The 27,219-nt window shown below is 31.8% G+C and overlaps 1 protein-coding gene across 1 annotated transcript; it reads left to right on the forward strand.

Annotated features, from left to right (window-relative positions):
- Positions 1 to 1,836: 1,836 nt before the first annotated feature.
- On the forward strand, positions 1,837 to 20,936 carry LOC115881735 (cytochrome P450 4C1-like). The gene is made up of 11 exons (XM_030899354.1): positions 1,837 to 1,899; positions 3,951 to 4,123; positions 4,384 to 4,581; positions 15,357 to 15,533; positions 15,685 to 15,754; positions 16,208 to 16,346; positions 16,457 to 16,594; positions 16,706 to 16,774; positions 17,926 to 18,091; positions 18,633 to 18,812; positions 20,625 to 20,936. The coding sequence occupies exons 2-11, from the start codon at positions 3,952 to 3,954 to the stop codon at positions 20,783 to 20,785; spliced, it is 1,470 nt and encodes a 489-aa protein (XP_030755214.1). The 5' UTR covers positions 1,837 to 1,899; position 3,951; the 3' UTR covers positions 20,786 to 20,936.
- The last annotated feature ends 6,283 nt before the right edge of the window (positions 20,937 to 27,219 follow it).

Consider the following 27,219-nt stretch of genomic DNA (forward strand, 5'->3'; position numbering starts at 1 on the left):
TAGAAGATAAATAAAAGCTTTAAATATAATATTCGCATCTTATTATATAGACCTCTCATAAAGCGGAAAATTATTAAACTGATGACCATATTATAAATCAGGTTGAAAAATACCGTATGATCAAAAAAAAACGGCGTCTAGTTGGCTTGGAAATGATGATCGATGACATTCCCCATATAATTTTACATATAAAATGACAGCGATCTTCATTTCATAGCCATCGCTGACGCCGTTTTTTTTCGATCATATTGTATTTTCTACAAAGTCTTGACAAAAAGGTGAACTAGAACTAACTAGGTGATTATCTTATAGATATTATAAAATGTTTTGAGTTTTCATATTTTATAATAATTTTAATATATTGTGTTAACCATTATATTCTGTTTTTTTATGAATATATAAATAATTCTTTGCTTAAATAAAAAGCCATATGCATTACATTATTTCTATCAAAATTAACCAACAGAATATTTTTTTCGTAATATCAATACGTAGTCTATTAAAGTAGTTTTTATGTAGTTAATGAACGGGAAAAAGGTAGTTTTTGAAGAAGAACTACACGTACTTATTCAGGTAAATTACGTCTTAATTGACTACTTCCGAACCTTCATTTTTATTAGCTTTGTAAAACTAGTGAATCAAGTAATAAACTATCAATTTCATTTATAAATCTTTCAAATGGTGTTTTTAGTTCATTTATCTGGACTGTAGTATTTTGGCCATATAAATAGATTTCTAATTTCAGATCTAAATGTCCTATGTATTTAATAATTAAAAAAAGCAGGATTTTTCATCTGTATATGTGATAAACTAAAGTATACTTTCCTTATCAAAATGCTGATCACACATCCTGCTCTATTGTGTCACCACAAATTCATCACGATGAATAGCGAGCCACTATTTCTGAATATTCCTATCATTAGGAAAGCGACGCCGCGCGCCGCCGTCGCCCCGGAGTAGGGGGCATTGATAAATTACATAATATATATACTATAAAAAATATCAATTTTTTTTATTGTTTATTGTTTTTTCTCATATTATATACTATTGTGATTTGGCTTTTGACTTAAAATATTCCTTTATTAAATTTGATTGATAAAAAGTGAGAGATAAAGATTTATTGACTGGAATGATTTTTTCCGTATTCTATTAAAACTATTTTTATATACTATAATATTTTTAAAAACTCGGAAAAAGACATTAACTTCGAAATATCAAATATACCTGGTGAGTGAAAAAAGATCCACAATTTGAACTTTTATCGGGTAATTAACAACGCTGCTAAATAGAGTTGAGCCTCCAGTTGGTGACGTCACACGTTTTTTTTACGTCACAGCTGTCCAGCCTTGTTATTACGGTGGTTACGACTGGACGCGCGTTTTGCTAACCATGTTACCACCATCAGCAGATAATTAAAACTCAGGTAGAAGTTTTAGTCATCTGCTGATGATGCTAACATGGTTAGCGAAACGCGCGTTCAGTACAGAAGTAAAGTGTGTTTTGGTGTATTGTGGCGAATTAGTGTTTTATTTTGCTATAGTAACAACGCAGGTTCCAATTCCAAACTGTACTTAATATCAAGCATTATGCTTATCAAACATTCTGCCTTATAAAGTTAAATTCTATCATTTTTTGTAAATTAAGTTCCCATTGTTATTAATAAATAAAGAAAATCAGTCATTGTGAACAATTCATTTATTCAACTTATGTACGTATTTTTGTTTATTTATTGTTAATTTAACATATAATATATTGTTTAAATACTAAATCGGAATTTTTAATAACAAGTTCAATTGTCATTAGCTCGAAACAATAATAAATAAATTTTCAAGCCCGCTAGACGGTTACCCACTTTTAAAATAAATTTTGTGACTAAATTTTCTACTAAGTCAAAGAAAGGTGAGTTTTTTCGTCTATAAATAGCAATGTTAATATAATAATAGTATATTACATACCGAGGAAGTGTGTTTCATTACTGTCGAGAAGATTAACTAAATCTCGAAACAATAATGAAAACTTTCCTCCGAGGTGTGTCCGAGGTCTGAATACTATTTTATTTACAACCACGTCATTTATTAATAGGCGGTTGAAGCGTAGTGCTAGCCACATTACCTTCCTTCTATACCGAACGGCTCTAGTATAGCAAGCTGTACCTTGCTACTCCCAAGGCGTTAAACGCTATATACGGGAGCTATTACTATTATTATATCATTAATTAAAAAATAGGGACAGTATTTTGTGAAAATTTGTCGTTTCTGTTTTGGCATTTCCATATCTATAGCATATTTATAGTAACCGGTACCAGTGGTTGTTATGGCGCAAACCTTCAACAGCAAAACAAACAACTAAGTGACAGTTTTGAATTTCTCGTTCGCTTTTTCGAATTTATATAACATAGAAAGCCAGAACGTTGTCGGAAAGTTCTGATAATGAAGACTACTTTAATATTGGTACTCCACCAGAACTTACAGAAGCTGCAAAAAGAGCAGAAGCCAGTTTACTTCCAGAGAAAAGTAGGGGGCTATAAGAAAATAGCATTGAAAGTATACGAAAAATGGTGTGCCGAAAGAAATGCTGCTAAAGAAATATTGCTTCGGAGACAGTCTTGATGGCATATTTTATCGACATGGCAAGGCAGAAAAAGTCATATACTCTTTGGGCTACGTACAGCATGATACGGACAATGCTAGAATTAAAGAAAAGACATATAAAAATATCACAAACTCGTCGCTTTTTTAAAACGCCAGAATGTAGGTTTTAAGCCAAATAAGTCTAGCATTTTTACCAGGCAAAACTTGGAGGATTTTCTCAGAATTCCTTCCTATTAAAGTAAGGTTTTTTTTTTAAAATGTTTTCTTTTTCTGTTTTTATATATATTTGTTTTCATTGTTTTAGGTTGTGCTTATAGTAAGTGTGTCTGGGGCATGTCGAAGTGATGAGCTACTGAAGATGAAAACTCCACATATTGATATTTTAGAAAACAACTTTGCATAGAAATTCCCGATACAAAAATTTATAAGAGCAGATCATTTATGATAACTAACACAAGTTGGAAAGAAATTGTGAAAGAATTTATACAGTTACGAAAAGATATTGAAAATGACAGAATTTTTGTTCAATATCGATTAGGAAAAGTTCGAAATCAACCCTTTGGATACAATTCTATATCTAAATTTCCCTACAAAATTGCTAGCTTTTTGAAACTTCCCAATGCGATAATCTACACAGGTCATGCTTTTAGACTTATACGAACAGCGGCTACGTGGTAAATAGCGGAGCTGATATTTTACGGCTGAAGCGTCTAGGGGGATTGAAATCCAGTGCTGTGGCCGAGAGTTATGTGGATGCATCTGTAGCCAACCAAACTAAAACCGCAAATATGATATCTTCAACGGCATCGTTGCCATCGTCATCTTGTAGCAATTCAAACTCTTTACCTTCTTTCGTTGACATTAGAAGACCTTGCACAAGTCAGGAGTTAAGTTTTTACACCAGTGAAACCTCCATGAGTGAAACACATCATCAGGGCGGCCCCTTAACAATATCGATTAACGCGTACAATAAGTCAAATTTGATCATTAATTTCAACAAATAAATGTATTAAAATCTTCAATTATTATTGTTAATCTTCTTGTCTATTTTTGTTGATGTTAGATAAGTATTTAATAAAGATATTACAAGAATATTTTGCTGAATTAAATGAGGCGAGAAATAAGAAAAACCGAGTGAGGGAAACGGAAGAGGGAAAAAATGTAGATAATTTGACACTTTCAAATTTTTTAAAAGTCAGTAATGTCAGTATTACATAATATGTGGTTGTAAATAAAATAATAAATTAGGTTGTATACAAAATAAATATTATTTTAGTAATTAAATATCTGAAGATTTTTTATAGTATTGTATTGATTATAAAACCGAGTCTTTAACATATCTTTATTTTTTATCTTTAGCATGATATGGACGAAAATTATATTAGGAACAGGAATTATCTTAATTATAATATTTTTCTGGACTGTCTGGTCACTTTACTCAAAGAGAGAAATTTTGAAATTTGCTGAAAAATACAAATCGTCCGACAAATTTTATCCAATTTTCGGTAACTCCTTAACGCTTATAAACAATGGTGAGTGATGAGTACTTTATATTTAATTTTTATGTCGAGTTACCTTACCGAATAAAAAAGTCGAATTTTTTAAAACGGAACATCTATGTGTTCTTTTTATTCATTCTGTAGAAAATTAGATATAAATTATATATGAAGCGAGGTAAAAATACATAGAGTAAATTAAGATGTATTGAATTGCTTTGGTTTATATGTCACGATTTCTTACTTATCATTTTTGTATCTAGAAAATTTAGGATTATTTAAAGAGTGGTTTTTAGATTGCTTTCAGTTTGCAAATCAAGTAAAAAAGAGAGGTTCTCCAATTGGATGTTGGTTAGGACCCAATTATTATTACATGCCAGATGACAGCGAAGAAATTAGGCTAATCCTAACACATCCAGATTGTCTGGAAAAAGCCGAATTATTCTATAATTTAAGCAAATTAATTATACCAGCTAATATCCTATACTTACCAGGTAAATTACTATACTCACCCCTATAACTTTTCTTTGTCAGATAAATAAACTAGATTTGATACCTTTGTATGTGACATAAATCAGGATTGATTGACGTATTCATTTGTTTTTGCTCACTTCCTATTTCACCGGAAATTACTACAACTTTTTATTTATAAATGGCACCCTCGGTATTTTTTTAATTTATTCGATAGAAAATGACAGTCTGACTAGAATGACATATAATATGTCAACTTTTGACATTCTCGCTTAAAAAAATGTAAAATAAAAACACTAAATCACCACAATACACCAAAACACTTTTACTTTTACACTGGACGCGCGTTTCGCTAACCATGTTAGCATCATCAGCAGATGATTATAAACTAAAGTACAATCTACAAGTTGATCGTTTATATACTCGCTCAGTGGGCACCGAGTGGGCGTGGCAAAATCTAGCCAACCGAGTCAAAGCCCACTGAGCGTAACAGTTAGATTTCCGCCACTAGAGTAGTAGGAACAAAGAACTTGAAGGAATTGGACCGTTGGCTCTGTTCATACTATCTTTACATTTATTAATTCTGATGCTTTCATATGCATCTAATTGCCTGTAATTTGAGACTTGTTTAATTAATTTTAAATTATTAAGATCTATACAATGTTCTTCTTTTGAGTGTAATGGATATTCTCCTTCACTAGTTGATAAATTAATTAGAAAACGTAGGTTAATGATTTCTGAAAATTCGACTTTTCAAGTGGAGAAAGATACGTCTAAATATTTTTCGATACCGTTTGATAGAGAGTTATCCCGTGGTCTAAAAGGAATTTTTAAGAATGTCAATTATAAACTTGTGTATAGTGCTAATAATAAATTACAACAATTATTAGGTAATCCAAAGGATAAAACACCTCCACTGGAAAGGTCGGGTATTTATGAAATTTCTTGTAAAGATTGTAATCAGAAATATGTTGGGCAAACTAGAAGATCAATATTAACTAGATTTAAAGAACATTTAGCTTAGATAAGATATGGTAGACCTGATAAATCTTGCGTTGCCGAACATATTGTTGATAAAGAACATTGTATAGATCTTAATAATTTAAAATTAATTAAACAAGTCTCTAATTACAGGCAATTAGATGTATATGAAAGCATCAGAATTAATAAATGTAAAGATAGTATTGTAACAGATTATTTCCTTTATATTATTATTTATATGATTAACAGATAATTTCCTATATCCTTTACGTTCAAGTCGATGTTTTCGGTTATTAGTTTCGGGAGAGGGTCTTTTAACAGGAAGTAATAAAACAAACATCTTTCAAACGTGACTATTTTAAATTCCCAAACTTATAGAAGGGCAAAGCAAATAAACTGTAGAACTTAGAAGTAAACAGAAAATTGTAAAGATAGACCTTAGATAAAAACGCTGGGACGTTGTAAAACCAATAACCACCCTTGATAACATGTAACTATCGCCGGATATTTGTAAAGGATCTGGGAACTTTAGGAAAGCACGTAACTAGACGTAAACGAGAATTAAATACGTAAAATGGTCATAGTACTGCCATCTAACAACGGGAGGTCGAACCAATTTGGTTTGAAGGGCGGTGTCAAGCTGACCAATCAAGCAAAGAACAGTACCTTTAGGGATGATCCTATTGGCTAAGTACCGAATGCACCACCCTTCAACCCTGTAATGTTGGAACCTCGGGGCTGTTTTTAGGCAGAAAAGTTAGTTCGGTTTAAGTTTCTAAAAGAGACGGTTCTCTCTCGGGTTCGCGAAACTCGGTAAGGTTCACGATGTGACCCCCTGTAGTTTTTAAGTGTGGTGTCTACTAATAGTATTTTTTTTATGTCCTTTTGTCAAATGTTTTTAATTTTCTTCTCTAAAATTATTTTAATGTGTTGTAGTAAGATTTAGTAACGAAGGTTCAATTGATTATGTAATTATCAGATTTTTCAACAAAGCAGACAGCAGACAATTTTCTTGTATTTTTCCATCTATTTTCCATTTTTAGTAATAACAAGTAATTTCGATCATATACATATATATTTTTTTATTTGTTCTTTATTTTCTTTTTAATATTAAATTTAAATGTTTTCTAAAAACTCGGCCGTTTTATTTCGATAGTAAAAAATAAGAGTGTTTTAAAAGTATATAAAAGTAAGATCATTATGAACGAGCACAATATCTCCAGAGCAGTCCAGAAAAGGCTCCAGAAATGAGCTACAGATTCACAGAGAGAGGTCTGGCCGCAATTAAGGTAAGTTATAATAGATTTGAGAGACTAACAGCACTAAGACAAAGCATTAAACATACGCTCCAAAGAGTCGGTGTACTTCTTATCCAAGTTTGCCTTCCGCTCAACGTAATTGGTTTTTTTATAATTATAAAATAGTCACGCTACCCATAGACAAGTGATTAATCCGAAAAGATTTGTCACATAAAATTTGGTGGCAGCTCAGGGGATACAAAAATAATTAATTTGTAGGACCTAGATTATTCCTTTTGATTTTATTTTTTATTTAAAATTTGGTTACAGCTAAGGGGATACACAAATAATTAGTTTGTAGTACCCAGATTATTGTTTTTGGATTTTATTTTTGATTTAAAATTTGGTTATAGCTAAGGGAATCTTGGAAAACTAATTTGTAGTACGTAATTCTTGTTTTTGGTTTTATTTTTCTTTTAACTTGAGAAGAAAAGGCTAAATTTATTTTTCTCGATTTTTTTAACTTATTTTTGTGACTTTAACAGTATTAGTTGAATATTAATAGTTATCCTATTAAGGTGATAATTGTAATAAGTTGAATGAATATTTTTATAATCCGTCTGAAATTTATTTTCTGGTATGTTTGTTAATGGATCTTAGTGATTAAAATGTTATAATTCTATTATTTTTGATGTTTTGTCCTGGTTTATTGTATTTTATTTTAGATATAGCGGCGGCCACAAGATATTTTAAGTTTTTCTTCATTTCTGTACGAACGCAAAATGTAATTTGTCGATTTAAAATAATTTCGTTGATAATATTGATTAATAAATTAAAAATTGATTCTATATATATTTTTGTTTCAACGATAAGAGTGATTTAAGGATTACGTAGAAAATTTAAATAATTTTGGTTTTGTTGATTTTAAGTTTTTTTTTTCTCTTAAAGAATAATTGCAACAATAGTTTTTGTTTAAAGTAGAATTTGCGTTAAATCAGAATATTTAATTCTTGAGAGTAGTCTTTTGTTTTAAGAAAAAATCATGAAGATTAAATAGATATTTTTTTTTAAGTTAGGGAAACTTGAATGTTATTAGTAAATAGATTGCGGTAAAGTAATTAACGGGAATTAAAGAGTAAATATCATGGCAAGGAAATTGTACAGTCAGCCTCTAGAAGCAAAATCTGTTAACTATCCTTCTCATAGCAATCAACGAAGTACCTAGTTTTTTTAAGTAACTAAAACTGAATGGATTTTTTTTGTAGTTAGCATGGAAGATTAAACCGAACTCTTTCGACATGCTAAAAAGTATTCCCATGTCGTCATATAGAATTAAGTATTGTCGTAAACCCTTATTGTTTTATTCAGAAGTAAAGTGAATACGTATGTTTTTCCTATAGCTAATTTATAGGTAATATTTTAATTTGGATATATTTTTTTTTATGCTATTACGTTTTTCGGGAAAGGCCGACAAGTTTTATTACGGTTGTAAGAACGGAGACAGTTCTAGTAAAAGGTATAACTTGACTAGACAAGGTTTTAAAGCATTTTTTTTTGTGTTGCATTTTTTTATGTTTATGATAGGGTTTGGGACAATCTTAATTCTCCCGTATACTTAATTTATTATTCATCTCTTGTATTTATTTCATTTATTTTTGCAACTTACCTACAAGTAAGATTTGTTTTCAATTAAGAAAAATTAAATAAGGAATCCAACGGCTATATCAGTATGATTGTATATTTATACCCTAAGGTTTTTTTTTCATCGAGAGTAGATACCTGAGCGACGGAGGTATTACCGGTCAGTTTTATGACACTGGTCGTAGGTTATTGGGAGAAACAAGAAACTACGAGGGTAACTTAAATGTAGAGTCGGAAAAAAAGAAGTGGAATTTCGAAAATGTTTCAGAGATAAAAGGTGACGCATATAAATTGCGTAAGGCATGTAAGGTTGTGTTTAGAAGAGGATGTTGTTCACGGTTGGCAAATTGGTTTATGGGCTTCAGGTCAACGTTTCTTTTCAAACTACACAAAGGACGTTGGATCTCATCTAGGCACTCAGTAAGGGTGGCCAGACAGTCTCCGAAAAGCACAAGTAAGCACGTTAGGTAAAAAAGGGTTAAAAGGAATAATTATGGATACGAACATCCATCAGTTTTGCCAGAAAGGAGCCGAAGTAATTTCTACTCCCAGTCCAGAAGAATTGCAAAGGACTATCGACGAACTAAAGAGGAAAATTGAGAAGTGCAGTGTGGACATATCAGATACACGTCTAATTCTGCCACGGATTTGTCATCCAGGACAATGAGTGTGAAACCTGCGTTCACTGATAAGGAGGTCAGTGATGGCATACGAAGTCAAGGGAGCAGGAACCTATCGATTAGAGCGTGCCAAAACTCAGAGGGGCTGAAAACCCGAGTTTATTTTTTTGTCTGGAATAGACAGTACTGTCGGGTATAGACAGTGTGGAGGGAGTCCACAGGGCATGTGAAGGAAGTTCACAGCAGGGGCACAGGGGATCCACTTTAGTCGATTATTGTATGCAAGTCAGGGGAAACAAGGTACTACACATAAACAACGAGCTACACTGTGAAGGCAGGAATGCTGAAGGACCACGTAGCGAGGAAAATTCGAACCCTCAATTCGAAGATTACAATAGACCGCAAACGTATACGAATAACTCATGGAAATATCAATAAACCAGAAAGTACTCACAAGTTTGACACTACTGAATGATGGCCACATTCCCGGTGAAGAATTAGCTTGCTCTAAGCAACCTGGTTCGATTAAGCTTTGTGAGGAAATAATTATACCAGCTTTACATGGTTGCAAATATAGTGTATCTGTAAGTACTCGAGTCCCTACGGGCACTGTGATTTGTGAACTGTTGAACCTTACTGCAGCAGAACTCTGCGGCTACAATAGTAAAGATACCAGAACCCATTAAACAACAGAACAGAGAAATCGTTATTTGTATACTAAATTTGACAGCCACACCTCAGACCATAAGTAAATCCACCCCTCTCATAAAATTTTGTACCTGTGGAAGAATTAGACTGGACGATCCGAATAAACACCCAGATCGTTCATATGGGTTGCATTCAAAGATAGAATGTAGGCATCTAGATATGGCGGAGCAGGAGTTGGACTCCAGGGAAAAAGGAGAACTCCAGGGTTATGTAGAGATATATAGGTATATATCTGCCCAGGATATAAACCGCTAAAAGCCAACAGGCATGTAAGACATCGGAGAAGTTTAGAAACCTTACATGTGGGAAAAATCATACACCAGATACTTTTGAAGATCGAACATCTTATAAGAAGAAAAATATACTGATAGAGAAAGGGTTAGTATAATTTAACAGAGGAATTCTAAAAGGATAAAACAAAAGAAAGGTTCAGAGTAATAATTTGCATAAATTTGTTTAAAGGTACACTGAAAGAACACAATGATTTTACAATCTGATAATTTTTACGTTTTTATATGTTGGTATTTGATCATTTTTTTGTATACAATTTTTTTATTTCAGGAAGAGTTATAGTTTTTATGTCTTAATTGAGTGGTGATTTATTGTTTAGAGAGATGAAAGAAAATAGCGTTAAAGGTTATTTTCGGGTATTTTATTTTCAAGACTAATTTTTTCTGAGGTATTAAAAAAATTTTTATTTTAAATATAGGCTTTGAAAGTTTATAGATTTTTTGTATTAACTTAAAGAGTTTCATTGTTTATTCTATTTTACCTAAATTTACTTACTTATTACATTTCCTTTTCATTAAATTTTAGTAAATTTATTTTGAGATTTAAATAATGGTTTTTCAGATAATATCCTATATTTAACATTTTTTTTTTAATTTTTTATTGATAGACATTTGCCAAAAACTTTTTTCATTTAAATGCTATTTACCTTTTATGGCTAGTATACAGGGTGTTTTGTTAGATGGACCATTACCTGGGTCTAGAAAAAAGGTTTTGTAAGTTATAACAGTAACCTAATGGATAATTTGTTTTTCTTTCAGCGTTTCAGATAATTACTTTGCCTATGAGAATTTTTCCTGCAATATTTTTTTTATTTAATTTAATAAGTCTTTATCTATTTATCAATCTTTCTTATTTTATAACTCTTTATCTAATTTTTTACTTAATTTAATTAATAAGTCATAGATATAATTTTTTTAAATAGCTTTAACTTATGAGGTTTTCATAATTAATTTTTTTTTATAAGTAACGTAACACTTCGATTTGATTTGGAATTTATTTTATTAATTGAATTCTTTTGATAAAAACTTTGTTTTATTTTTTTTATTAATTTTTTTATCATAATAGACAGAGTGTTATTATCCTATACTACGCATTAGAGACAAGAATAAAAGTGATTGTTTTAAGTTTTAGGATTTCAGAATTTTAATTAAGGGCAAGTTGTTAAAAATATAGAAAATTAGCTAACCCTGGAGCTCGATGATGATAATATATCAGAAGTGAAACAGTTAACGATAGATCTAAGATGTATGTATAGGTGTACAGAGGTTTAGAAAGGAGAATACCGGGGACGATAGAAACGTAGAGCAAGCAGATGTATTAGGGTATAAAAATAAGTCGATACCAATGACCATAGATTTCATGTATTATGCTATTGGTAGTTTTTTCAGCAATAGTTCAGAGCGTTTTAAAGTTTTTTTATGTTACAGTAAATTTTAAGTTTTTTTGAATTCCTTATTCTGCCAGCGGTCTACCTCACGACCATAGACTTAGTTTATAAGATTTATACCATTAAGGGACGAAGAAGAGGGATATCTTGCGGGACTTGTAAGATCGCAACAGATGGGTAGAGGATATCCTGAATACTACAGTGCGATGTTCTCTGAAAGGTTAACCATGTCAGGAGTATTTGTTACGCAGTATCTTCAAAATCATAGTGGTATTAACCTAGAAGATCAATTTGAATTACAGTTACCAGAATGTTAGACATATTCAACAACCAATTATTGATTTAATTTATCAACTGATTTAGTCGATCAATTCGTTTAGTCTCTTATCCTAGCTATAAATCAGTTAGATTTAGCTGATAGAATAGGCGTCCAACTAGAAATAGGCGTGGTACCTAATGCCACATATCAATTGGATAGTGAACTAGAACCTATGTATACCAGAATTTAGTCATTCAAACAGACAACATAAAGACACGCTATAAGAAAGGAGTTAGTAATCATTCGGAATTTAAAGTATTGGACAGTTGGTATAGTAACATTTTTAACCAAGTTTAACAATTTGAATGGGATCAGTTAAAAGCATGTGAAGATAGAGAAGACTCAGATATCATTCTGTTAGTGTTAAAATATGTCTAACCTCGACACTGTTAGGGAGTGGAAACACATCTGGCTATATCCTGCAACTAAATCCTGCAGCTCAAAAAGTATCAGAACACTCAGAAATAATCGACAACGTAATACGGATGTAAGCAACATAGAAGCGACCCTTATAACTTCTCTGATTGAAAGCCTCACTGTCCAGAATGGACTTGATTCATAGTAAGAGATTACAAACGAGGTACGGAGGACCGAGCAGAGGCGGTTTAACCTCTATAGGCATGCGTTCGTTCGTATGACCTATGCCAGTTTCCACTCAAGACATGTGTACCTACTTTTCATAATTCAGTTTGCCAATAAACGTCATCAGATGACATCAGTGAGAAGGGTAACAAGATGGATTCCTTCATGCAGAACGCACATCCAGATTTATTATAACGTCGAGGCGCAATTCCAGCGAGGTCTTATGGTTAATCTGAATGAGACATCCACATAGTATTCATGGAAACATCCACATTATTCCGGTTCCATCTACAGAAGAAATTAAGCATCGATCAAGAACTGTGAGAACGGGAGTGGAGTGTTTCATCGATCGAGTAGTATGATCGGGTTGCGCCAAAGCAAATTGTTCGCCGCAGATATCTTTTTAGTATTAAGTGTAATTTTTAATAGTTAGTAGAAGATTAGCGTAATGTAAGCAGGAATCATATCGTGAACCTATTGTTTCATTTGTGTTGACCATATTATCTTATTTAATTTTATTTGCATCATATTACTTATATTGTTTCTTTTCAGATTTAGTTTATTTTATTTTTATTTTTTGGAAACAATAGCTTCCCTCTTAAGGGGAGGGCAAATTGTAACAGATTATTTCCTTTATATTATTATTTATATGATTAACAGATAATTTCCTATGTCCTTTACGTTCAAGTCGATGTTTTCGGTTATTAGTTTCGGGAGAGGGTCTTTTAACAGGAAGTAATAAAACAAACATCTTTCAAACGTGACTATTTTTAAATTCCCAAACTTATAGAAGGGCAAAGCAAATAAACTGTAGAACTTAGAAGTAAACAGAAAATTGTAAAGATAGACCTTAGAAAAAACGCCGGGACATTGTAAAACCAATAACCACCCTTGATAACATGTAACTATCGCCGGATGTTTGTAAAGGATCTGGGAACTTTAGGAAAGCACGTATCTAGACGTAAACTAGGATTAAATACGTAAAATGGTCATAGTACTGCCATCTAACAACGGGAGGTCGAACCTATTTGGTTTGAAGGGCGGTGTCAAGCTGACCAATCAAGCAAAGAACAGTACCTTTAGGGATGATCCTATTGGCGAAGTACCGAATGCACCACCCTTCAACCCTGTAATGTTGGAACCTTGGGGCTGTTTTTAGGCAGAAAAGTTAGTTCGGTTTAAGTTTCTAAAAGAGACGGTTCTCCCTCGGGTTCGCGAAACTCGGTAACGTTCACGATGTGACCCCCTGTAGTTTTTAAGTCTAGTGTCTGCTAATAGTATTTTTTTTATGTCCTTTTGTCAAATGTTTTTAATTTCTGTTTTTAATTTTCTTCTCTAAAATTATTTTAATGTGTTAAGATTTAGTAATGAAGGTTCAATTGATTATGTAATTATCAGATTTTTCAACAAAGCAGACACCAGACAATTTTCTTGTATTTTTCCATCTATTTTCTATTTATATTAATAACAAGTAATTTCGATCATATACATATATATTTTTTTATTTGTTCTTTATTTTCTTTTTAATATTAAATTTAAATGTTTTCTAAAAACTCGGCCGTTTTATTTCGATAGTAAAAAATAAGAGTGTTTTAAAAGTATATAAATAAGATTCTTATGAACGGGCAGAATATCTCCAGAGCAGTCCAGAAAAGTCTCGAGGAATGAGCTACAGATTCACAGACAGAGATCGGGCCGCAATTAAGGTAAGTTATAATAGATTTGAGAGACTAACAGCACTAAGACAAAGCATTAAACATACGCTCCAAAGAGTCGGTGTACTTTTTATCCAAGTTTGCCTTCCGCTCAACTTAATTGTTTTTTTATAATTATAAAATAGTCACGCTACCCATAGACAAGTGATTAATCCGAAAAGATTTGTCACAGTATGAACAGAGTCAACGGTCCAATTCCTTCAAGTTCTTTGTTCCTACTACTCTAGTGGCGGAAATCTAACTGTTACGCTCAGTGGGCTCTGACTCGGTTGGCTAGATTTTGCCACGCCCACTCGGTGCCCACTGAGCGAGTATATAAACGCTCAACTTGTAGATTGTATTTTAGTTTATAATCATCTGCTGATGATGCTAACATGGTTAACGAAACGCGCGTCCAGTGTAAAAGTAAAAGTGTTTTGGTGTATTGTGGTGATTTAGTGTTTTTATTTTGCTGTGTAACACCAAAGGTTCCAACCCTCAACTGTAATAAAAAAATGTATTTTAAATTTCATTCTAGGGTGCTATGGCTGTGTTAAGCACCAATTTTAAATCAAGGAGCCTTGGAAAAATATATTTCATCTTCTAATGTTTTTCTTGTCTTGTCCTGGCCGGTTGAAAGATGCCCAAATCGTATTTTTAATCATAATTCAATTTTTCAAATAGAACGAGGGTGGCTCATTACTATATTCGGAAAATTTGGAAGCATTTTTTTACGAATAATTTGGTATCATACATTTGGTATTTCGAGTCAAATGTTCGTTATGAAGCGCATATTACAATTTCAAATAAACCATATGCGAAAATGTCAAAAGTTGACATATGATATATGTCACTCTATTCAGAGTGTCATGTTTTAACGAATAAAGTAAAATATACCGAGGGTTTTATTTAAAATACAAATGTTTATTAGTCATTTCCGGTGAAAGAGGAAGTGAGCAAAAACAATTGAATACGTCCATCAATCCTGATTTATATTATATACTAACGTACCAAATCTCGTTTTTTTATCTGAAAAAATATAAAAGTTACAGGGGTGAGCCAGTTTTGAGAAACACCCGGTATAGCTACTTAATACGGCCTCTACTCTACTCACGAAGTAAGCCGAAGTAGGTCAAGGTCGAATATTGAAGAGGGGTTATAACATTGTTAATCTAAGGTTATAACTAACTTTGTCTCTTCTCGGCTTATTTTTATTATACGAAGGAAACACGAAATAACCTTCTTCACTATTCGGCATTGACCTACTTCGGCCTACTTCGCGAGTAATGTAGAGGCAGTTTAAAATGTTTCACATGTCTTATACTTTTTTATTTTAGTGAAGCAATGGAAGCCAAAGAGGAAGTTCTTGTCGAAAAGCTTCAATCAAGTAACTCTTAATTCTTTCGTTCCGATTTTTTACAAAAACAGCAAAACTTTAATCGAGACACTTAAAGATATGGAAAATAGAGATCTTTTTGTGGTTTGTGTCGCTTACGCATTGAGTTCATTTTTGGGTAGGTATATAAAAACTTTTTACAACTAGTTTTCATAATGAATCGTAGTAAAGATGAAACTAAATTATGAAAAATCTACTTTACATTTTTATTTTCATTTTTTGTAATAATCACACTGTAAATAAAAAATGTCTATAATCTTATATTCTAGAAACGATGGGAAATAAGGAATACAATTTCCAAACAGAACAAGGTTTCAAGCTGCTCGAAGAGCTTGATCTGTAAGTTCTCATTTAATAATCTTACCGCGTCAAATACAAGAATGACAATCGATGATAATTTTGGTGAGGTCAGTCTCTAGACGTTATTTACTAAGAAATTGACATAAAACTTGTCAAAAATTAACACTAATTATAAAAATATTATAAAAGATAGAACCCCCCCCTCCCGTTTCCAGATACACAAATCTATTTCTAAAATATTGTTTTTACTCGAATTTTAAACTACACCATTTAAATCATTTTTACTCAAATAGAAATAAATTACAACCTTCTTGAGAGTAACTGGCAGTACCTAAGCACCATTAAAAAATAAAGAAGAGTACAAGTAATGACGTCTAGGGCTTAACCTCGTCAAAATTATTATCGATTTTTATTCCACAGTCGTTTTTAACGCCGTTTTTTTTTTCGATCGTATGGTATCTTAGTTATATAGTAAATGTAATACCTTTTTAGATTCCAAGAAATTTTTGGGCATAATGTTGTTAAAGCGATATCAGGCTATCCTTTCTTATTGATCTGCATTTGGAAAAATTTTATGAAGTTTCTTCAAGGTGCCAAGAGTGCAATGTTCTTCACAAGTTCTATGCATAAGGTTTATTTACTGAAACATGTATTATGTTTAAAGTATTGTTGACTATGTGGATTATATTTATTTGATTAAACTTCTTAATTAAATATTTTCAGTACCAAGATACTTTTTAGGTTGTTTCTGAAAGGAAAAAACAAATTAACGAAAATTCACCCGTGCAAAAGTCATTTCTAGATTCAGTAATACATGCTGATAAAAATCTGTATTCTAAAAGTGACATAAATGATGAATTTGCTGGGTTTGCTTTTGCTGTAAGTTTTTTTTTGAATAAAACTGTTTTAATGAAATATTGTTATACATTATAACACTACATTTTTATCACCTAAAAATTTACCATGAAAATCTTCTTTTCTTTTCTTTAGGCAGCTGATACTACTGGCAATGCTTTGGCTTTTCTATTGACCCTTTTGGGCATGAATTTAGACATTCAGGTAATTCTAACTTGTTACAATTCAACAGAAGAGCATTTTTATATTTTTTTTTTTTATATCATTTCATGTTTCGAAAATTATTTTATTTTTTTAAGTGCGTACTTCTTATCACAGCCGATTTATCAGACAGCCGGTCAACTTCGCTAGTTTTTTAGTATCCGCGCACCTTCCCTCGTACGCCTGAGGGCAGTCACCATATACCGGGTGCGTCTCAAAAGTGGCTCACCTCTATAACTTTTTTATTTTTTCGGATAAAAAATTAAAAAATGACTTTCGACATTTTCGCTTAAAAATTTTTAAATTTCAATCTATAGTGCCATGGGTGTGTTAAAAACACTAATTTTCAATCAAGAAGCCTTGGAAAAATAGATTTGATCGTCTAATGTTTTTCGTTTCTTGACCTGGTCGGTTAAAAGATGCCCAAATCATATTTTTAATCATATTTCAATTTTTCCAAATGGAACAAGGGTGTCTCATTAGCATATTTGAAAAAAGCATTCTTTACGAATAATTTGGTACCACACACTTGGTATTTCGAGTCAAATTGTTGTAAAAAACCATATGCGAAAATGTCAAAAGTTGACATATGATATGTCATTTTATTCAGATTCTATATGTCATTTCCTATCGAATAAAGTAAAAAAATACCGAGGCTATTATTTAAAACTAAAATTTTTAGTTATTTCCGGTGAAACAGAAAGTGTCCAAAAACAATAATTGAATACGTCAAATAATCCTAATTTATCTCATATACTAACATACCAAATCTCGTTTTTTTTATCTGAGGAAATAAAAAAATTATAGGGGTGAGTCATTTTTGAGACGCACCTGGTCCTGCCACATCAGATAGTTGTTTTTATTAACCCGAAATTCAATGGAACCGAATTTCTAGGTATTGAATTTCCTAGAATTAAATTCCTAGGTAGACACAAAAGAGATCCATGTAAATCATTGTAAATGATTGTAAGTCGACTGTCTGTCTGACATATAGGCTGTGCTTTTTGTTATGTATAATTAAAAAAAATAATCCGTATGATCAAAAGTTGTCTATTGCCAGAAAAAAAGCAATATAATTATTCACGAGATTATTTTTTTGTCAATGTACAAAGCACGCTTGGTTAAAAATATTTTTGATTATATTTTATGTTTAGGATAAAGTATATGAGGAAATCTTATGGGAAGTAGGTCTGGATCGTCCGATTGAAGTTCAAGATCTACCCAAATTGAAATACCTCGAAAGAGTTATTTTTGAAACTCTGAGACTGTTTCCAATAGCTCCGGCAATAGGAAGATATACCACCAATGACGTAAATTGTGGTGAGAGAAATAATAAGTTTAAGGTGGTTAAAGTTTAATAAATCGTATATCAAATTTGATATCGTCCAATATAGGGATTGCATTACCGGTTTATCGGTTAAGTGTCCTTAAAACGTGGTAAAATATTACGACAATAAATCGGAGCAGACCTTTAAATATAGAGCTTATTATATCCGCTATAACAAATGCAATAGTGTATAGTATTTCCGAAGACAATTGGAAATACTGGGACTCTTGATTCGTTTGTCCAGACCACGGCGACAATGACGCCGATAAAAACAGTGACAAAATTACGAGCCCCATCTTATTCCTTTGACACCGGAAAAACTATAACTAGTTCAACAGATCTCAAAGTTAAAAATGAAAAATTCGAACACAAATGCCAATGATATTGATAAAGCTAAACCAGCTGTAAAATAAATAACATTTATGGTTATTGCCCAAAACTTGAAAACAGAACGGTAATACTAGATACATTAAATCACAAACAAGTTTACATTTATTGCTTTTTCTTTTATTATAAATATTCTTTATAATTTAGGTACTAAGACATTTCCAAAAGGTATTAATATAGTGATAAGTATTTTTACCCTTCATCGTAATAAGCGATACTGGATTGACCCTTTAAAATTTAACCCTGACCGATTTCTACCAGAAGAAGTAGCAAAAAGACCACCAAATTGCTACATTCCATTTTCTGCAGGAACTCGAAATTGTATTGGTAAGATATTTGTTATTTTTTTAAATTAATATATCGGTATTTTGCTGTTTTGTTCCTGATGGTTTCCTAATGTAAACTGTTCCATCTTAAACTTAGACTATACTTCACAAAAAATATTGTCATTTTTTTGTGTTTGTAGCTTTTCTTTTCAAGGCTGTTAGCAGTCAGGCAATGTCAGCAGCGACGTTTAGATAATTCATAGGCCAGTCATTTAAGACATCTCACATCGCAAACGGGACTGTATCTACGATTTTTTATATATTGTTAGGACCCATGAGACTAAGTTATGCCCAATTTTGCAACCCTCAAAACCCTGTGCTACTCCCGTGTTACTCAAAAAAACCCAAAATTTTGGTACTTATTTCAGTTTTTTTGAAAAAACTACGTTAAGAAAGCATTTTTCAAATATAATTGTTCTACACTTTTATAAAGTCAACTAAATTTCCTACAATTTAAGCCCAAGCATTTCCTACTTCTTCTTGCGTCGAGTTTGGATCAAAGAAAATGGTGGCCAGGTCTATCCAGTAGGGATTTTTTTGTAGACATTCGCACCATGATAAAAACTTGGTCGTACGATGAGCTCTTGGAGAGGGCATTTCTCACTATCTCAGCATCAGCGTCTTCTGGTGATTGATATACCTCGATACCCTGTCTATCAAATTCGGGACACATCATGTGATAGCATTGGTCGATTCATTTGAGAGCACTTTTGCTTGGGGCACTTTGATGAGTGTCGCTTCATAAAACAAAATGTCACTACAGGAAAGAGAAGCATATCGCCACAGACGTTCAGCTGATTTAGTGTTTTTCATAGCCGCATCTTCTGGGTATCCATCAAAAACCGCTGCAATATTTTTACCAAAGTTGTTTAAAACGTATCCAGCCACAATATCTCTGACTGAATGATTTCGATGCCAGACCACCTTGTGCAGGAGGTAACCACCATCGACCACTGTGAACGCCTTGTTTCCTGGGATAATGTTTTTAGCGAGCGGTGTAATACGACACCTAGCGGCCCTATTCTTACACCAAATTAAAGTTGAATAAATTCTCTACAACTTTATTCCTCATGACTTTTCTCTAGAGCCATTAGTTTAGGCGATACGTGCTTTGGAATGTGACCGTACTCATAAATTTTTAGTTTTTCAAAAAAATAGCCGATATTTGATTGGCTGTATTTCGACAACGAATTGGCCTAGAGGGTTCGGGTTGAGCTTAAATTGTAGGAAATTTAGTTGACTTTAAAAGTGTAGAACAATTAAATTTGAAAAATGCTTTCTTAACATAGTTTTTTCAAAAAAACTGAAATAAGTACCAAAATTTTGAGGTGTTTTGAGTATCACGGGAGTAGCACAGGGTTTTGAGGGTTGCAAAATTGGGCATAACTTAGTCTCATGGGTCCTAACAATATATTAAAAAATGGTAGATACAGTCCCGTTTGCGATGTTTGCCTTTTTAAACGTCTTAGATGACTGGCCTGTCAGCTATCAGTCATCTATCTTGAGACTTTAACTGTTCCAATCTAATTTGTCGTTGCGTGTTCCAAAATTACTAAAACTGCTTTGGAGATATTGAGTCTTCTTATGTGATTTTTTTTGATTGTGAGTGTATATTTTCATTCCTGTAGTTTTATCAATATTTCTATAGGATTTTCATGTTCTTATTTGTAGAACTTACTAAACTGGTATAGTTTCTTTCACCATAAAATGTTTTAATATTTTTCCAATAAAGAATATTTTAAACACATTATTGTACTTTATTAGAGCTTATCAACGTGCTAACTTAATAAACTTTAAAATGTATAATTTTTAGGAAAAACTTACGGACTAATGAGCTTGAAAGTTGTAGCTGCCAGTGTCGTGCGTAACTTTAAGATTACTTCCAAATACAAATCGGTAGAAGAAATGGATCTAAGGTCGTTTTTAACCATGAGGACTAAACATAACCTAGACTGCCAATTTACACCCAGATGACAACTTAAAAATAATGATAGAAATTTGTATTTTTTTTTAATAATTTGTATTTTTCTTAAAATAATTTGATTTGATTGAAGTGATTGATATGTTAATTTAGTCAGTTTTCTATAAAATAACAATTACTATAAATTATAATGCATGTGTGTTGAAAATAAATAAATCTTTAAGTTTCATTAAACTATTCTGAGAAATATCAGAATGTCTTTAATTATTATCTATTTAAATATATAAATTAAAACACATAGTAAATAAAATAATAAATTAAACGATATAGTATACCTACAGGATGTAAATGAATAAATGCAAAAATATTTTGGAAATAACCTATAGGTGTGAATTTTAAAAAGCTATAGGTGTTCTTACTCTTAAGGACGGTCCACACTTGCTATATAACACTGCTATATAGCAAAGTTATATAACATGTTACATATTTTTTAGTTATATTTAGCAAATTTCGATGCTATATAACTTGCTAGATGTTATCCATTTGTAGTCGGTAAAGATCAAAAGATGTTGTGCAACATTGCTATTGTAACATGAAACAACGCGTCCACACTTGCTAAATTTCTAGTTTAGCCGCTCATATTTTCAGGGACGTGCGCGACAGAATCTTAGTGTGGTGAGCTGATATTGATTTGTTTATTTACTGGTCAATAATACCGTATGATCGAAAAAAAAAACTGCGTCCAGTCGGCGTCGGCCTCCGTCCAGTTGGCTTGGACATGACGATCGATGACATTCCCCATATAATTTTCCATATAAAATGACAGCGATTTTCATTTCATAGTATGTATTTGGAAACAGAAAATGTTGAGAAAAAATGCGTAATCTAATAGGCCAGTTCCAGCGGGAACAAAAGAAATGCAAATCAGGAACTGCATGGTTTAGATTTAGATGAAGTGGATAATTCAAAATGGTTTGCTTTTGCTTTTACAGTACGTCTGTCCGTTCTGTAGCTACGGGGTATCCGTGAGAGGGGAAACGATATTCTCTTGATGTTTTTCGTAAAAAATAGACGACGCGTCCCATCAATAAAAATTCGACAAATTTGCAAGTAGCCAATAAAATGAGTGGGCGGAGCGATTTGCGGTGACGCACTCGTCAAATCGACGTATAGAATATATTGCTGTTTATTTAAATGGTTTTTGTCCGCATTCCTTTCATAGACACAGATCCAGGAGACAAGACGTACTGTAAATTATTAATGTTTTTAAAAGACAGACGACACCACGAGAAACAGCCGAGGCAAGTATTGAAAAGATAAGCTAATTGTGTTCAACTGTATCTAGATTTTACTGGTAGGCTATGGCGGACTCAAAACCGCTTTTTTTCTCGACTTTCTTTCCCTTAGTTCAAAAATAATTACGCACGCCGCTGCTGCGAGCTGAACCTCTTTCTCGCCAAAACGATTCATGACTACGAAAACTATAATGTGGACGGCTCCCGGTTTTTTAACATGTTACATGTAGCTTGTTAAATAGCAATGTTATATAACATGTTACTAAATGTGGACCCTCCTTTAGGTATTTTTTTCATATGGATGGCGTTTCCCTAAAAGTTATTTCTTTACACAGAGTGAATTAAATAATTCTATCTATAGTCTGTCCAACGAGAAGATCCTTGACAGTGATAGATGTGTCTGTCATTTTAATTTCAAAGTAGTTTATTTTATTTTACAAAGAAATAAGTTGGTACAACTGGAACGCATAGCAGGAAATTATTATATTTAAAATTTGACTGACAAGTGATTACTTCAAAATATTGTGAAAAAAACTGTATGAAACTGAAAAAATAGAATCGAGTTATTTAATTTAATAAAAAACGGTATATGTTAATACAAAACAAACAAGAACAAGACACCACATACCAAAAAAATATAAAAAAGAACTATTTCTTACTTATTTTCGTTCAAGCTTTATGAAACTTCCCGCATTTATGATTATATTTATCAATATAACTTACGTACAAATGCAAATTTGTAATATTCCGCAGGAATAAATAAAACAACATAAATAAAACAAACTATTTTATTATTAATAACACTTGCCAAATTTTATAGGTACCTTAAAGGTTGATTAATTAACTTTAATCTTAATTTTTTTAAACCAGTACCTTTGGCATTATTTTTCTTGTGCAGTACTAAAATCCATTATTTACCTATCGTGTGATGTCGATATTTTGCAGCTACTCCAGTTTTTAGTATGTGTTTAGTATGGTCCTTCTACCATATTCTAGATGCACTTATCTACTTGTGTCTAGCCCTAGCAGGCAACTATTAAGCCCGACCAATCACGTTAGAGTTTTTGACAAATACAAATGCATTAACACACTTCAAATAACCACGCTAACCAACCTGATTGGTCAAGCTTAAAAGTTGACTGCTAGGGCTAAACACTTCTCACTTATCTACGACGAGATGGTATACGAACTTTAAATATGGTAATTTTATTGGTGTATAAGACTTTTTGCCTGGGCAGCGAGTATTAACCATAAACTGTGCTCTAGGTTTACAGTTAATTTTCACTCGATTTTTTCTCCAATTGACTTCAAAACACACAAAACACACGTAATAACACGAATCAAAATGCATCACCTTCCAAAACGCAGTACTTACAGCAGTACTTTTGCAAAGTATTTGACAAAACTGACAAAAGTTGACACAAAATTATAACCTCTAATTTAGCAAGACTTTGACAAGCGTCAAAAATCTAAAGGCGAGTTCATACGCATCGGCGTCCGTTTGTCGTTCATCGTTCCGGCAAACCAATAAAATTGAAATACGATCTGTCATTTTTGAAATAAACCAATAAAACTGGTTAAAAACAACAAGAGACGACGTATGACGGATTTATATTTAAACCCATCCATAGTTAACTTAAAAATTATTAGAAACTTTTTTTTAGTAAAATAAATAGATTGGTATGGGACGTCATCTGCTTTTCTTCTGTCATCGTCTGTCGAAATCTTACCTGAGAAAAAAAAACAGAGTATATATCATATTAAATTGAGATTGCTATAGTACAGTGTCATATTACTAGGTCAATTATTGCAGTCAACGTCAACGTCAGATGGGGAATGACAATTAATGATAATTTTGGCGAGGTCAAGCTCTAGACGTCATTTGTCCCGTATTCTTCTTACTACCAATTGGCCTTAAGAAGGTTAAAAATAAATGTTAAATTGCGCAGTTTAAAATTCAAAAAATATTTATATTGACTTATCATTAGATATAATTATTAGTTTTGGAAATAAATTTGTGTCTGTAATTTTTTTTTAAAACTTCTATAATAAGAATTAAAGATAAATGTCAAAAGTTAACACATGATATATGTCATTATATTCAGAGTGTCATTTTCTATTGAATAAAGTAAAACAATACCGAGCCAGGCATTTAAAAATCAAAAATTATAGGAAGTAACCAAAAACAATAATTACACGAATATGCTAATTTATCTCATTTTTTATCTGCAAAAATAAAAAAATTATAAGGGTGAGCCACTATTGGGAAACACCCAGTATACGACTATAATAATACATTTTTAACTTTTATCAAACATAAACCAAAAAAATATAACATGTACGATGATATTGTATTTTTTCTAATAATTATGTATGGTAATTTGCAATCTCTTTTACCTAGAATTTTCAAAGGCATACATGATATTAAATATTTATAGATATTTTTTTAATAAAGAGAAAATAGCCATTATTTTTTTTTCTAATAATAATTATTTTCTTAAAATAATTATTAGTTCCATTCATGGCCAAACTGTGGTTGAAAACAAGACAAGTTTAACATAATTGGGTAAATAAATATTTTTATTTTTAGATTGTAAATTAAATGTTATCACTTTCACTCACTTTTAATTAGTCAAGTTACCTTAATTAAATTATGTTGTTGGAGAATTTTATCGTTTTAGTCAAATTTTTGCAAAAATAGGATTTTTAATGTTTTCCTTCGATAGAGTTACAAATATCGAGGTGTTACGCCGTGTGAACAAGGAAGAAGAAATATATAAAACCCTTAAAAGGAAAAAGTTTGAATATTTTGCACAAGTTATAAGAAAGGATGGAAGTTATATGGAAGGAAAAATCCAAAGAGGACGTAGTCGGGGCAGAAGACAAACATCCTGGCTGAAGAACCTCAGAGAATTGTATGGAATGACGTCGAATGGATTATTTAGAAGCAGCCGCAAATAAAATCAAAACCATGATGATAGTGATGGTAGCCAACCTCCGTTAGGAGACCGTAATTGAAGAAGAAGATTCCTCTATTTTTTATTCTCTTTTGATCTTTATCTTTTGATCTCCCTGTTTGATATCCAATCTGTTGAATAGACAGCTCGAATATGTCGACTTTCCTTAACCCATCTTAACCTCTAAACTAAATTTCAGCTTTCAATATGTTAAATTAATAATTAATGATTTAACTAAGGCTTATTATTCAAGATCATGTTTTTGTGAATTTTACACATGTTTTATTTTTTATCTCGAAAACTATTAGAGATACGTATAGGTTAGTATAATAGAAACTTTATGAGATATGAAAGTAGATTCAAAAATGTAATAATATACCAGGTGTTCCATTTAAAATAACAAAGTTGCTACCACTTTTAGTATGAAATGGCAACAATGTAACGCTGAAAATGACGGATCATCATTTTTTCTCGAATTTTAAACTACACAATTTAAAAATTTAACAATAAATTACCTTCTTGTGGCCAACTGGCATTAAGCACCATTAAAAAATAGAATAGAAAAGTAAAATTACAATCGATTGTTCTGTTTTGCGCTAAGATCAGTTTCTAAGGAACTTAATTTATCAACCTCTAGTATGGTCTATTATGCCCTTTTTGAGTCGCATATTCGTTATGCCCTTCCATTTTGGGGTACTTGCTGCGCGACAAAATTTGATCGTATTTTCAAACTTCAAAAGAGAGCAGTTCGATATTTATTGGGACTGAACAGTAGAACTCAGTGCCAGAATTTCTTTAAACATTTTAAAATACTGACTCTTCCTTCCTTATTCATTTTTGAATCCGTTTGCTTAATCCGCAAGGACATAATATCTGCTATTCCGGAAAGGCCATCTCACAACTATTCACTTAGGAATGCGGAGCACGATTTTTATCTGCCAAACCCGAACTCAGAACTAGTTAAAGGCTCAATACTGTACAATGCCAAAAAAATGTACAATCATCTGCCTTTGAATATCAAGTCACTTTCGCAAAGCTCTGAAATGATACTTACTGGAGTGAGCCCTATATGCGGTAAACGACTTTTTTGTTGATAAAAAATGTCTATACCTATGTGGCGGGTTCATCTATCCAAAAAAATCCTTTATGGGTTTTTCGCCACTGCACTGCAAGAAAAATCTACAAAGTAAAATAGTTATTTTTGGTAAACACTTCTGCGTTAAACCTAAACGGACGATGCTTGTCAGAAGTTGTGTTTACAGTTATAAAAATTTGCCTAACAAAGAAAAAAATGCTTAACGTTTCGGAAAGCTTTCTCTTTCCGTCGTCGGAAGCAAAAAAAATATAAAGAATCAAGAAAAAAACTATTTAAAATATTTAAATTGAACTATTCGAGAACACTTTACTTTTTAAAACAGATACGTTTACAAGAAATCGTTGACGTTCTGTTAAAATGACATTATATTAAGTTAAACTTCAAAATTAACAATTACTACCTGATAACAATTACTTTATTAAGGTAAAACCAAAAAGCCCACACTTTCTGTGTGATTATTTTTAAATTTTACGTATGTTATGTTTATTTATGTTATGTTCTTTAAAATCAAAGAAGCGATTGCTATACATTACTAACATCTACAGATGCATGAGCAATACATTTATTTTTATTAGATTGAATTAAAAAGCCTCTTTTATTTTTCTTTTAGAGGCTATCTTCTAGAGCTTCTTTCATTAATTTTGGCGTTATTAAAATTTATTCTGTGCCCTGTGTCCCATGAATGCTGACAAATATTAGATTTGTGAAAATCTCCCTTTCTTAAATAATCATTATGTTGTTTTATTCTCCCTTTCTTAAATAATCATTATTTTTTTGTCAATTCTAACACTTAAGGGTCTAGATGTTTCACCAATGTAAAATTTATCGCATTCACAGGGTATTTGGTATATTACATTTTTTGTTTGTTGTTCTGTATTTATTGGTTTAGTATGTGATAAAATGGATCTAAGTGTATTTTGTGTTTTGAAAGTAATGTTTTGAAAGTTCGTATGTTATATTGTTTTCCTATCCTTCTTATCTTTTCCGAAACGCCTCGGATGTATGGAATTGTAAGTTGTATATATTGTGTATTGTTATCTTTGTGTCTATGATTTGGGGTTTTTATTTTTTTTTTATATTTTTTTTATTTTTTTTTAATCGACTATCCACCATATTTTATTGACAAAACATTAAACGAA

The sequence above is a fragment of the Sitophilus oryzae genome, unplaced genomic scaffold (genome assembly GCF_002938485.1).
Source record: "Sitophilus oryzae breed Bouriz unplaced genomic scaffold, Soryzae_2.0 scaffold_172_pilon_pilon, whole genome shotgun sequence".
In the NCBI taxonomy this organism is placed as follows: domain Eukaryota; kingdom Metazoa; phylum Arthropoda; class Insecta; order Coleoptera; family Curculionidae; genus Sitophilus; species Sitophilus oryzae.

Excerpts from the sequence above, each read along its gene's own strand:
- LOC115881735 (XM_030899354.1), top strand. The coding sequence starts at position 3,952 with ATGATATGGACGAAAATTATATTAGGAACAGGAATTATCTTAATTATA. Across the intron at positions 4,124-4,383 it reads CTTAACGCTTATAAACAATG|ATTGCTTTCAGTTTGCAAAT; the intron begins GTGAGTGATGAG and ends AGTGGTTTTTAG. Across the intron at positions 4,582-15,356 it reads TAATATCCTATACTTACCAG|TGAAGCAATGGAAGCCAAAG; the intron begins GTAAATTACTAT and ends TTTTTATTTTAG.